This window comes from Eutrema salsugineum, unplaced genomic scaffold (genome assembly GCF_000478725.1).
Source record: "Eutrema salsugineum unplaced genomic scaffold, Eutsalg1_0 scaffold_3, whole genome shotgun sequence".
Taxonomy (NCBI): Eukaryota; Viridiplantae; Streptophyta; class Magnoliopsida; order Brassicales; family Brassicaceae; genus Eutrema; species Eutrema salsugineum.
Window position 1 is genome coordinate 10,847,032 of NW_006256756.1, and position 12,536 is coordinate 10,859,567.

Genomic DNA, 12,536 nt, shown 5'->3' on the forward strand with positions numbered 1-12,536 from the left:
GCACTCAAGAATGGTGGAATTCACTTGGTGAATACAGACATCAGCAAGTCTATCAAACGACAATACCGCTACTTCTCGGAGAAATTCATAGAGAATTTATCGGTACACCTACACATTTGAAAGAACAGCGTCAAGAAGAATTCTTTACTGCGAAATGCTGCTCATTGAAGAAAAGAGACCTAGCTAAGCATTTTGAGCGACATACGCGACGTTATTACGCTCTTAATGGTCTCAACAATCCAAGCCTTAAGCAGGTGCATCTCTCTTCGATTGATGACTACCTCAGTCAACAAACGAGGCTATACATAAGAGATCAAGGCCAGACAGTGGAAGATATTTCCATTGGCCAAATACAGCAATATGTCTTCCGAACACTAGACAAACTCTGCAAGCAAAAGGAGTTTTGGATGAAATTCATGGATAAATCAAAACAACTATCCAGGATCTGTGCAAGACCAGATCTATCCAAATGTTCAAAATCCAAGAAGACATGTTTGTGTGATGATCGTAGCAAATCACGGAGATTCAGAAAAACGTCTCACAAACGTTTCAACAAGTTCAGACGCAAGCGATTTTTCAGAAAGAAACGAAGCTTCAAGAAAACAACGAAGTGTTTCCTATGTCGCAAAGAAGGTCACTTCGCAAAAAACTGCCCAAACAAGTCGAAGAAAAAGAAGCAGTACTTAATCAGCTCAATCTCGAAGATCGCACCAGACCTCGATTTCGACAGCCACGATTTAGAATCAGTACTATCCTATGATAGTGATGAACAAGATGCCATATGTGGATACTCGGATTATGACTACTCATCCGACTCCTCCTCAGGAGAAGAAGAAATCAATAACGACTGCTGTTTTAAAATTACTCGTATGCCGCAAAAAGAAGAAATTCAAACACCACATCTGCCAGTTACGATATTTGATCCATCACAAAAAAAGAAGCCAGTTCATGCAATTGCGTTCATCGACACAGGAGCATATACGACGATAATGAACCCTAAAATTCTCCCGACTTCTATGTGGCTACCACATCAACAAGAATTTCGAGTGGCAAACTCGGGTTCATTGACGGTCAATCTCAAATCCAAACCGGTGACGATCGAACTTTTCCCAGGCTGTCAGATTACGACAGAAGTGCTTGGATCCTCAGCACCAGGAAAAGATTTGATATTAGGATGGGATTCCTATCACACCTTCAAGAAGAATTTTGATATATCTATTGAGACACGAGGAATGAGATGGAAGGCTTTCTACAAAGCTTTTACAACAATCCCACGTCTATTCACGGTCGAAGGAGTCATATCTCAAGATTTCGAGAAAATCAAAGAAGAGATCGCAATAGTCTCATGTGCAGACTCTCACACAGACTTCCTTCAAAAATGTGACAAACCTTTATGGCTGAATTCAGAATTCTTCGTCTCTCTGCCTTTCAAGGAGAATGTCCATACCACTCCGACAAAAGCAAGTCACGCAGGCATGCCGTCGACATTATTGACACAAGCAAATGAAGAATGTGACCAACTAGTGAAACAAGGAGTTGTCTCATCAACAAATTCACCTTGGGCATGTAAAGCATTCTATGTGAACAACCGGGCAGAACAAGCAAGAGGAAAACTCAGACTGGTAATTGATTACAAACCACTGAACCGATATCTACAAGACGTCAAGTTTCCTCTACCAAACAAGAAGGCACTCCTTCAGCACCTACAAGGAGCCACCATATTTTCCAAGTTTGATTTAAAGTCTGGTTTCTGGCAACTTGGTGTTCATCCTGATGAAAGATACAAAACAGCTTTCTGCCTACCCAACAGACATCTCCAATGGAATGTTCTACCTTTCGGATTAAAGACAGCGCCATCGCTATTTCAGCAAGCAATGCTTCGTATATAAAAGCCTCTTCTCCACACGGCTTTAATATACATCGACGACATTCTGTTATTCTCAACAAGCGAGGAAGATCATATTCGGTCTCTCCGACAATTTCAAGGCATAGTTGAAGAATATGGAATTATGCTCTCGGCCCGAAAGATGATGATAGCCCAGCCCAACATCGACTTCCTTGGAATGCAAATCACAGAAGGAAAATTCACACCGCAAGCCCATTTAGCTACAGCACTCCTCGATTTTCCCGACGAAAATCTCACGCGGAGACAAATCCAACAATTCCTTGGGGTAATTAATTACATCAGTGACTTTATTCCGCAACTTTCGCAAATGACTAGACCACTCCAGAAGATGTTGACAAAGAATCCACCCACGTGGGCTACCAAACAAACCGAAGCAGTCAAAAGCCTAAAAAAGGAGATACAGAAGCTAACACCTTTAAAGATTCCCTCTACAGGCCTACGAATACTGCAGACTGACGCAAGTGACAAATATTGGGGAGCCATTTTATTCGAAGAAATAAATGGTAAATGTCAAATCTGTGGATACAAGAGCGGACGCTTTAAAGATTCTGAGATGCATTATCACTCTACATTCAAAGAAATCCTAGCGGTCAAAAAGGCTATCGAGAAATTTGAGTTTCATCTGATAGGACATAAATTTCGCATCGAAATGGATATGTCTTCTTTTCCAAAGATGTTACAATTCAAGCAGAAGATGGTCCCACATCAAAAATTATTGCGCTGGAGCGAATGGTTTCCGAAGTAGGACTTCGAATCCTTCTATTTAAAGGGTGCGAAGAACACTCTTGCTGACATGCTCAGTAGAAACCCTCCTAAAGAAGTTCATATGATGGCAAACGCCTCAGCTTCCTCAAGTTCGGAAAATCAATACTATGACTTCGACGCAAACATGTCTCTCGACGCTCACCAGCTTGTCGACAAGAGGACTCTGCATGAGCATCTTCAACACAGAATTTTCAAATACCAGTCCATCATCCTGTCCAAATACGGAATCAACTGCCATTTCATTGCACCAATGGGTATTCACCCTGATCACCCGTTCGCACATCTCTACAGGATCGAGAATACAGCAATGCCGGAAGAAGTTCTGTGTTTCCTCTGGTACCTCTGCTCAGTCTACACCATCGGAATCACCTTTGATATCCAATGGCTTTACCAGTACGTCAACGCTGTACAAAACCGAAGAGATTGCTTCTCCACATTCTTAGCATGGTTCGCACCACTGATTGTTTGGAGCAGAAAACTAAGAAAATTGGCAAAAGCAACAAGCCTACCATTCAAGAAACTAAAGAGACAAGGAGGTCTCAATCCGTTCTTCAATCCTCACACAATCTACTTCTTCCATCGTCCTGTTCAGATCAACTCCAAATCTAGCAAAATTCATGCATTACCCACTCTTATCCATCACAATGACTATCAGAGAGGAGTTCGTCCAGATTTCAACCTCAGCGACGTTAGAGCCTACGAAGACTTTCAAACACATGCATTCCGTCTCAACAATGCCAGACAGACCTTCCCAATTCCTTTCATTCCAAATGGGTCGTACTATCCGATCGATTACCAGATGAGTCTAGACGAAGACGTTATGTTTTCCATGTCTAAACAAAACATAGAAGACATACCAGTTACTAAGGAGATAAACAAGGAGAAGGAACCTCTGTCCCAAGACTGTCCACCAGAATATTTCCAGGACGCTCAGCTACCGGATGACGCGATGAATATCGATGAACTTGGAAAAATGTTCAACATTGAAATCAATGAAGAGTCACAGACTGACTACGAAGAGCCTACACCAGGATATGAGTGCCCAGGAGAATACTATGGATGCTGTGACAAACATATCATCGAGTTCGAGATCGACCACTAAAGTACTTATCTTAAAGGTACTTAATTATGTTTAATTATGAGTGTGCTTAAAACCATGTAAAAAAAATAATGATGTGAGTGTGATGTAAGCGATGATGTAATCGCATAAATAGTAAGTGATGTAAGCGAGGATGTAATCGCAAGGGAATGATGTAAGCGCTTATGTCAGCGCGCACTATCTCCCACCTATAAATATGTGTGCACCCCCTTGTAAGAAATCACCTCAGAATTTCTAATAAAACCTCTCTCTAGAATTCTCTCTCTAGAATGAGTTTCTAAATACTCTCTAGTTTTCCAGACTTCTCGACATCTTCATAAGCCTTGGCTTCTTTCTTTCATTCATGAGTTGCGATCTGCTCCTCTTCTCTAGTTGAGTCTAGTGGTCTGTCAATACGACGGTGAAGTCTTGTGGTCTGTCTACGACAGTCAAAAGACAGTCGTGGGTTGAGAATTCCTAACAGTGGTTGAGCACTCAGAGGCCGGAAGTGCCCGTTAAGCTCCCTTTACTTGGAACTGACCCTCGTCTGTTAAACCTAAACGTGAGTACAATCTAAAACACAATTTAATAATGGTCCGTAAGGACCGTAACTCTTGGATTTATTAAATAAAGTCTTCTTCTCTAATCCTAAAAATTCTAAGTTTCTTCCAATCTCCAAAATCATCCAAGCATCTAAAAGAGTAAACAAATCAAAAAAAAAAGGGTAAAATGATTAATAAGAAAAATGGGAAGCAAAACTTTTGTCACAATGATCTTAGTTGTATCCCTTTGTGCTGCCATTTTCGTTACTCAAGGAATAGCTCAAGTGCAACCGTCACCATCGAATCCTGGGCTTTTTCCGCCCAGTTTGCCTATAGATTTGGTATAATGTTGGTCATCTCTTTTTAATGTCGAAGGATGTGTGCTGGAAATCTCCAAATCAATTTTTTCTGGCAAGTTTGAAAATGTTGAAGATGCATGTTGCAAAGCGTTTTTAACCTTAGATGCCAACTGTTGGCCTCACATGTTTCCATTTAACCCATTCTTCCCACCTCTCCTCAAGGACAACTGTGCTCACATCGTTCCCAACTCACCTGCACGCAAGTGAAAGTCTACTCATTTAGACATCTCATTCATCATCTTCCAAGTCTAATATGTTTTTGTTTCATACCTTAGAGAGCTTAATTTAGTAAAAGAAATTTCAATATTTACTCAAAGTTTCTCTTTATTTAATACTTTTATGGACCTCTTGGTCACAAAAAATCCAAAGATTTATACGTTTTTTCTTTTTGATTTATTCTTGAGGCTTAACTTAGTATATCGTGAAATCAGAGGTAAAGCCGTAAAGGCCACAACGTGGATGGGTTTAGAAAAATATGGATTGGTTTAATATGAAAAAAAAAAATAAGTGTGCTGTACTTCACGGCCTTCCACATGATTAATCGCTACTCTATATTTTTTTTTTTTTGGGTGAATATATCGCTACTCTATATTGAATAAGCATCAAAGTAATCATAATTCATCCCAATCTATTCTTCCAAATATCACTACGTAGAGGAAAAATAATACGCGTGCTACGATCTGATGGCTGAGATCTCTCATAAAGATTATCATAATGTGAGTGGCTCTTTTGCTATATCAAGGCTGGATCCCTTGTGCTCCATGTCTCTGTTTAGATCAAAGAAAAAGAAGATTCGCATATCAATATAAGACCTGCTCGTCACGATACATATCAATTTTTATGTATCAGTACTTTCAACTTTGTTAGATTTGTTTTGGTCCGAACGATTGGTTTCGCTTTTTTCCTTCGTCATTTTGACTTTGAAGAAGTCTTTAGGTTCACCATAGACGTAGAATAAGTATGCCCTTTTTATTAACTTGCTGACTACTCAACAACTCTTTTCCAACACTTTGACCTAACCCGACTTGTAGACAATTGAAATTGAACGACTAAAACAAAAGAGATTAAAACTTGTAACTTGCTTATCCTTCTGACGTTTACATGTTGAATAAGATATGAAGGAACCAATGAAATCATAAATATCATTGTAACAACCCGACTTCTTGGAGTCGTCGTTAGTAAATTTAATTTCCGATTTATTTAAATTAGACCATTCCTCTTAATTAAGTCTATTATTAATTTTTTTTAATCTCCTGCAAGCCCAATCCAATTAAGTTAACATAAATATAAATACTCTAATCTTTCATTAGTCCTTTTTAAAACCAAAATCAGAGAAACCCTAACCTTTCTTCCTTCTTTCTCTTTTTCGTCACCATCTCTTTCTAATCCGCCGTCGACTTCCAAGGCCGTTTCCCGGCGAACCGTAAAGGTCCACACAACGCAAAGTATATCCAATTGAAGCCCCGAGAGTAAGCTTTCCAGTAAGACCAAGCTCGTTCTAATCGGAGGTCGGTGTCGAGAGTTATCACCAATCGCGTGTCGGGTATTCAGATCTCTTCTCTCTCTCATTCTCTTTCTCTCATCCTTGCTCAGATCTCTTCTCTCTCTCCTTCCAGTCAAAACTTCTCCTTCCTTCTGAGATGTATGTGCCTCCATCTCCTCCTCCCTTTGAATTTGGATCCAGCGATGAAGGATCTCCGCTTCGCTCTCCATCCCACATGTCTTCTCCTCCTCCTGTCTCGCAGCCTTCTGTGCCAAGGTGAGGACTTCGTGTTTCACCCTCTCTTTCATTCATGTTCATGGTAGCTAATCTTTTCTTAAACCAAGTACTAGATCTGCTTGCGAAGGTTTTAGATTGCTAGAACCTGGATCTTTGTTGACTGTGTGTTGATGATTGATGGTTGCTAGTGGAATAATAAATAATGAATCTGAATTTGGATCTAAACCTTTGGAACCCTAAAAACATGGATTGGTTATGTATGATTTGGATCTGTTCTGCTTGAGATAGACTAGGTTGTGTGATATAGAATTACTAGGTCCCCGACCTTTCTGTTTTTATTTGTTGGTGCTGCTTGTTGAGCTAGTGTTGTCTGTGTGACTGTGGCAGTAGTTCAACGGTGATTGAAGGTATGCCAATTCTTTCATAGTCTGTGTGACCCAGGCCTGTCAGTGTGACCGCTTGTAACCCTTTCTGTTGTGATTGGGGTGTCCCTTTCTGTGGTGATTGGGAGACAGAATGACCTTGCTTATTGAGATCCCTTTCTGTAGTGATTGGGTGACCCCTTTCTGTTGTGATTGGTTGGGTGGAGTGACATTTTTGATAAAACGTTGATGCTTCCCTCAATGGGTTAAGGTTCCTCTGCAACTTGGTAGTTGTTTGTAGGGTTACCCTTGGTTGCTAGCTTGATTTATGATTAGTCTATCTGCTATGTTTTTTAAAATAATAAACACCAGTATAGAATATAATTAACTCCTAAGTAAGAAATCATAAGCAACCAATAAATCAAATAAGACAATGAATAGAATAAAAAATACTAATTCTACTCCTAAGAAAAATCATTTTCCTACTCGCTAACAGAATCTTCGGAAGGGTCTTCTTCGAATTCACTCTCACTGTCCGAACTGATGAGGATGGGGCCTCCAGATTGGAAAGACTTCTCGACCCACAGAGCATTGCAGTAAACCTCCCGCACCCGATCATATGGGCCTACTCCCATCTCCAGGATCCTGGATCTGAGGTTGGAATGCAAACCCTGGAAGAAGTAGTTCACGAACTCCTGAGCAGTGTAGACTTGAGGCGCAAACTTCATAGCATTGACGAATTCCTGGTGATACTCCTGAAGGGTCCGGTTGGCTTGGATGGCGACCCCTCTCCACCCACCAAGTGGATTTAGAGGAGGCCCCCCTAGTGCTGCAGAAATCTTTGGGTATTTGTAACACCTCCCATGCTCCACCAGCTGCTGAGATCCTGGCTTGCTCACCGAGGGAGGTTTAGGGGCAGACTTGGCTCCTTACTCCCGGGAATCCGCACCTGACCACACCTCCAAGAGGCACTCTCGAAGAGCTCCACCTGAGTCGGACGAATCACTCTCTTCCTTGCAGTCTCCCTGGTCTTGAGCCCGAATATGAAGGAAAAGAAAAGAAGGAAAATATTGTTAGATCAGCGTCTATAAGTTGATTGCTCTAAGTTTGAAAACATTATATAATAAAAATAGTTTTAAAAGTAAGATATGTTTCTTTTGAAATTTTTTTTTTTTTTAAAAAAGAACACAATGGCGCGATCCTTAGGAGAGAGCTAAGAGATCCCTATTTCACTTCCTCTCTAGGAAGCCTAGGATATGGATGTTACAATTGGTATCAGAGCCAGGCAGATCTCTTAGCTCTGTTCTAAGAGGTCGTGCCAATGTGTGTGTGTGTTTTTTTTTTGTTTAAAAAAAACTTCAAAAGAAACATATCCTACTTTTAAAAGTATTTTTATCATATAATGTTTTCAAACTTAGAGCAATCAACTTATAGACGCTGATCTAACAATCTTTTCCTTCTTTTATTTTCCTTCAGATTCGGGCTCAGGACCAGGGAGACTGCACGGAAGAGAGTGATTCGTCCGACTCAGGTGGAGCTCTTCGGGAGTGCCTCTTGGAAGGTGTGGTCAGGTGCGGATTCCCGGGAGTAAGGAGGCATCCAAGTCTGCCCCTAAACCTCCCTCGGTGAGCAAGCCAGGAGCTCAGCAGCTGTTGGAGCATGGGAGGTGTTGCAAGTGCCCAAAGATTTCTGCAGCACCAGAGGCGCCTCCGCTGAATCCACTTGGTGGGTGGAGAGGGTTCGCCATCCGAGCAAACCGGACCCTTCAGGAGTATCACCAGGACTTCGTCAATGATATGGAGCATGCGCCTCAAGTCTACACTGCTCAGGAGTTCGCGAACTACTTCTTCCATGGTTTGCATTCCAACCTCAGATCCAGGATCCTGGAGATGGGAGTAGGCCCAGGTGATCGGGTGCGGGAGGTCTACCGCAATGCTCTGTGGGTCGAGAAGTCTTTCCAATCTGGAGGCCCCATCCTCATCAGTTCGAACAGTGAGAGTGAATTCGAAGAAGACTCTTCCGAGGATTCTGTTAGCAAGTAGGAAAATGATTTCTCTTAGGAGTAGAACTAGTATTCTTTATTCTATTCATTGTCTTATTTGATTTATTGGTTGCTTAGGATTTATTACTTAGAAGTTAATTATATTCTATGCTGGTGTTTATCATTTTTAAAAACAATATGTTCTACTCCTCTTTTAATTTAATAAAGAAATGGTTTTGATTTTTACTCAAAGTGTTACTTCTGTATCATGCTTTCTCTTCTAAACCCTTTCATCATTTATGATCTTAAGCCTGAGCTTCCTCCTCTTCTGGCGCCGTGGACCCTGTGGATCTATTTCTGAAATCTTTTCTCTCTTTCTGCGACCAAACTTCCTCTTTCGTCTTCTGTGCTTTTATTTTCTTGGTCTTGATTTCGAAATTCCTTTCAGGAACTTCTCCCTTAGGATTCGGGGACGAATCCTGTTGAATGGGGAATATTTTAACAACCCGACCTCTCGGAGTCGGTTGTTAGAAAATTTAATTTCCGGTTCATTTAAATTAGACCATCTCTCTTAATTAAGCTCAATCTTAATCTCTTTTTAATCTCTTGCGAGCCCATTAAACCCAGCCCAATTAAGTTAACCTAAATATAAATACCCTAATCTTTTATTAATCCTTATAAAACCTAAATCAGAGACACCCTAGCCTCTCTTCCTTCTTTCTCTTTTTCGTCACCGTCTCCTTCTAATCCGCCGTCGACTTCCAAGGCAGTTTCCCGGCGAACCATGAAGGTCCACGTGAGGCACATCATATCAAATAGAAGCCCCAAGAGTAACTTTCCAGTAAGACCAAACTCGTTCTAATCTGAGGTCGGTGTCAAGAGTTATCACCAGTCGCGTGCCGGGTATTCAGATCTTTTCTTTCTCTCATCCTTGCTCAGATATCTTTTCTCTCTCCTTCCAGTCGAAACTTCTCCTTCCTTCTGAGATGTCTGCGCCTCCATCTCCTCCTCTCTTCGAATTTGGATCCAGCGATGAAGGATCTCCGGTTCGCTCTCCATCCCCCATGTCTTCTCCTCCTGTCTCGGAGCCTTCTGTGCCAAGGTGAGGATTTCGTGCTTCACCCTCTCTATCATTCATGTTCATGGTAGCTACTCTTTTCTTAAACCAAATACTAGATCTGCTTGCTATGGTTTTAGATTGCTAGAACCTGGATCTTTGTTGACTGTGTGTTGATGATTGATGGTTGCTGATGGCATAATAAATAATGAATCTGAATTTGGATCTAAGCCTTTGGATCCCTTAAAACATGGATTGGTTATGTTTGATCTGGATCTACTCTGCTTGAGATAGACTAGGTTGTGTGATATAGAACTGCTAGGTCCCTGACCTTTCTGTTGTCATTTGTCGGTGCTGCTTGCTGAGCTAGTGTCGTCTGTGTGAATGTGGCACTAGTTCAACGGTGATGAAAGGTACGCCGATCCTTTCATAGTCTGTATGACCCAGGCCTGTCTGTGTCTGTGGTGATTGGGAGATAGAGTAACCTTGCTTATTGAGATCCCTTTCTATTGTGATTGGGTGACCCCTTTCTATTGTGAATGGGTGGGTGGAGTGACATTGTTGATAAAACGATGATGATGCTTCTTTCAATGGGTTAAGGTTCCTCTGAAACTTGGTAGTTGTTTGTAGGGTTACCCTTGGTTGCTAGCTTGATTTAGGATTAGTCTATCTGCTATGTTCATGTTTGTTAGATGGTGTTGTGGGCCTCCTTAAGGCTCATTCTTGCTGAGTAATCTCAAATTACTCACCTTTCCTCTTTCCTTATTTTATTTTCAGGTAGATCAATTATGCCTATGTTGTTGATTGGTACCTTGGCGTTTTCGAACCTGGCAGACTTGAGGCTCACCAACTGGACTAAATTAGACGTCTGAGCGAATGCGGTTAGATGGCCAACCTAACATGCCTTATTTTACTTCCTCTCTAGGAAACCTGGGATAGGGATGTTACAATCATGATATCAAATAACGAACTATAAACGATATGGCCATTATGTTTGATACTCCGTCTTATTTATCGTATATTAAAGTTATTGAAACGTTATGCACCATAACATATGATTTCGTTGACTTAAGCTCAAAAAATTGGTCGTTACTGGGTCTGTTCATGACTTCATGTTTGTGATAACACCGCGAATCGCGAGATGCAGTGTATTTTTCTTGCAAATTATATTATGTACCCGAACATTTCATTATATGTAACTTAAAACATTTTTTTACTGTCACAAGCACCTTTAACAAAAGGTTTAGTTTTTCTGTGCACGAGAGTTCGACTTCAAATTTTGTAAGTGGAATTAGATAGGCTAATGGGCGTTGACCGTAGGTCCCCACCAAACAAAAAGAAAGAGTCTACATTCTTTCCAGGATTTACACCTACAATTTTGTTGGTATCTTAATTGTTGTCAGCTAACATTAGTGGTATATTAAAAGACTTGACAAAAGATCTCAAAATCACTAAAGTTCAAATCTCGAAGGTAAAAAAAGGATAATTCAACATGCTATAACTTTCTGAAGGACCAAACTTTTCAAAAATAAACAAAAAGTTTGAATTTGTAGTCTAATTCTTTTTTACCCGAAACTATACTGTTATAATTCAACCTCAATCCTGTAAAACTCAAAAGTCTAATCTACATCTTATTCCATTTTTCGTATTGTTTCCTTCGAATGAGTATAACATCATTTCCGTTTGGAAAAGAAAAAAAAACTATTAATATTGACACAATAGAGAAAAACTTATTCACAAAAGAAAGCGTGGAACAAAACAAAATATGCAAAGGTAAGACTCTGATTACGGAACTACATCAGCACGACAAATAGGACACGTCGAGCGATAAGAGAGCCAAATATCAACACAGTCAGCATGAAACACATGTCCACAAGGTGATACCAAACGCAGCGTTTCATCGTTTTTGTATTCGTTCAGACAAACCGCGCATACTAGCTCGCCTTGTCCTGGCTCAATCCCATTAGCCTCCGCGTAAATGAACGAGGGAAACGATTCTATGGCCTTAGCGTCAAGTCCTCGAGGTAGTCTCCTCGGACTCAATTCAGCCTCATATGCGTCCCTTGCGGTGGAAGCGGCGGCTCTATCTCTGCATCGCCGTATGAAGTATGTGACGCAGTAAAATGCAATGAACGCTATACTCGCAAACGCAAACACAATTGATCCTTCGTTTCTTCTGTAGTAGGACATGATGTAAATTTTAACATCTTTCTCTGTTTGTATGCGAATATAGATAAAAAGAAAATAAGAGACTCGATCTAAGTGGCTAGGTCATATATATATATATATATATATATATATATATATATATATATATATATATATATATATAGTATATATATATATATAGTGAGAGGGAAATGGCGTTCACGTCTTCTTGGTAAGATTGTAGGTAATTTCTCGTTTGAGACGAGTCTCGTGTTTTGGCTTTAAACAAATACAATAGGCTTGCAAGATGAATATCAAAATAGTTGAATAAGTTATAAAATTACAGAAAAGAATAGGACAAAAAAAACTTATAACTGAGTAAAACCTTAAACGCCAAAACTACTATTTACCAGATAGATAAATTTAATAATTTTTTTATATATTGAAATTTTATAAAAACTAATGTATAGTTAGAGAGAATCATGTTTTTAAAACATAAAATATTAAATAAAACCTAAATAACTAGTGTCCAGGTAAGTCGGAAAAAAAAAAAAACTTGTGTCCAGGTAATTTCCACAGGCGAACCGTGCTTCGCGTCTGATACGCATCTCGCGTTTT

At 40.2% G+C, this 12,536-nt stretch overlaps 1 protein-coding gene and 1 pseudogene across 1 annotated transcript; one reads left to right on the forward strand and one right to left on the reverse strand.

Annotated features, from left to right (window-relative positions):
- Positions 1-4,469: 4,469 nt before the first annotated feature.
- On the forward strand, positions 4,470-4,913 carry LOC112085220 (annotated as a pseudogene).
- A 6,576-nt stretch (positions 4,914-11,489) lies between these two features.
- Positions 11,490-11,960, reverse strand: LOC18014470 (RING-H2 finger protein ATL39). Its single transcript, XM_006397148.2, has one exon. The coding sequence runs from the start codon at positions 11,958-11,960 to the stop codon at positions 11,556-11,558; it is 405 nt and encodes a 134-aa protein (XP_006397211.1). The 3' UTR covers positions 11,490-11,555.
- Positions 11,961-12,536: the final 576 nt, after the last annotated feature.

What these genes read in the sequence shown, in the direction of transcription:
- LOC18014470 (XM_006397148.2), bottom strand. Translation starts at nt 11,960, where the DNA reads ATGTCCTACTACAGAAGAAACGAAGGATCAATTGTGTTTGCGTTTGCG.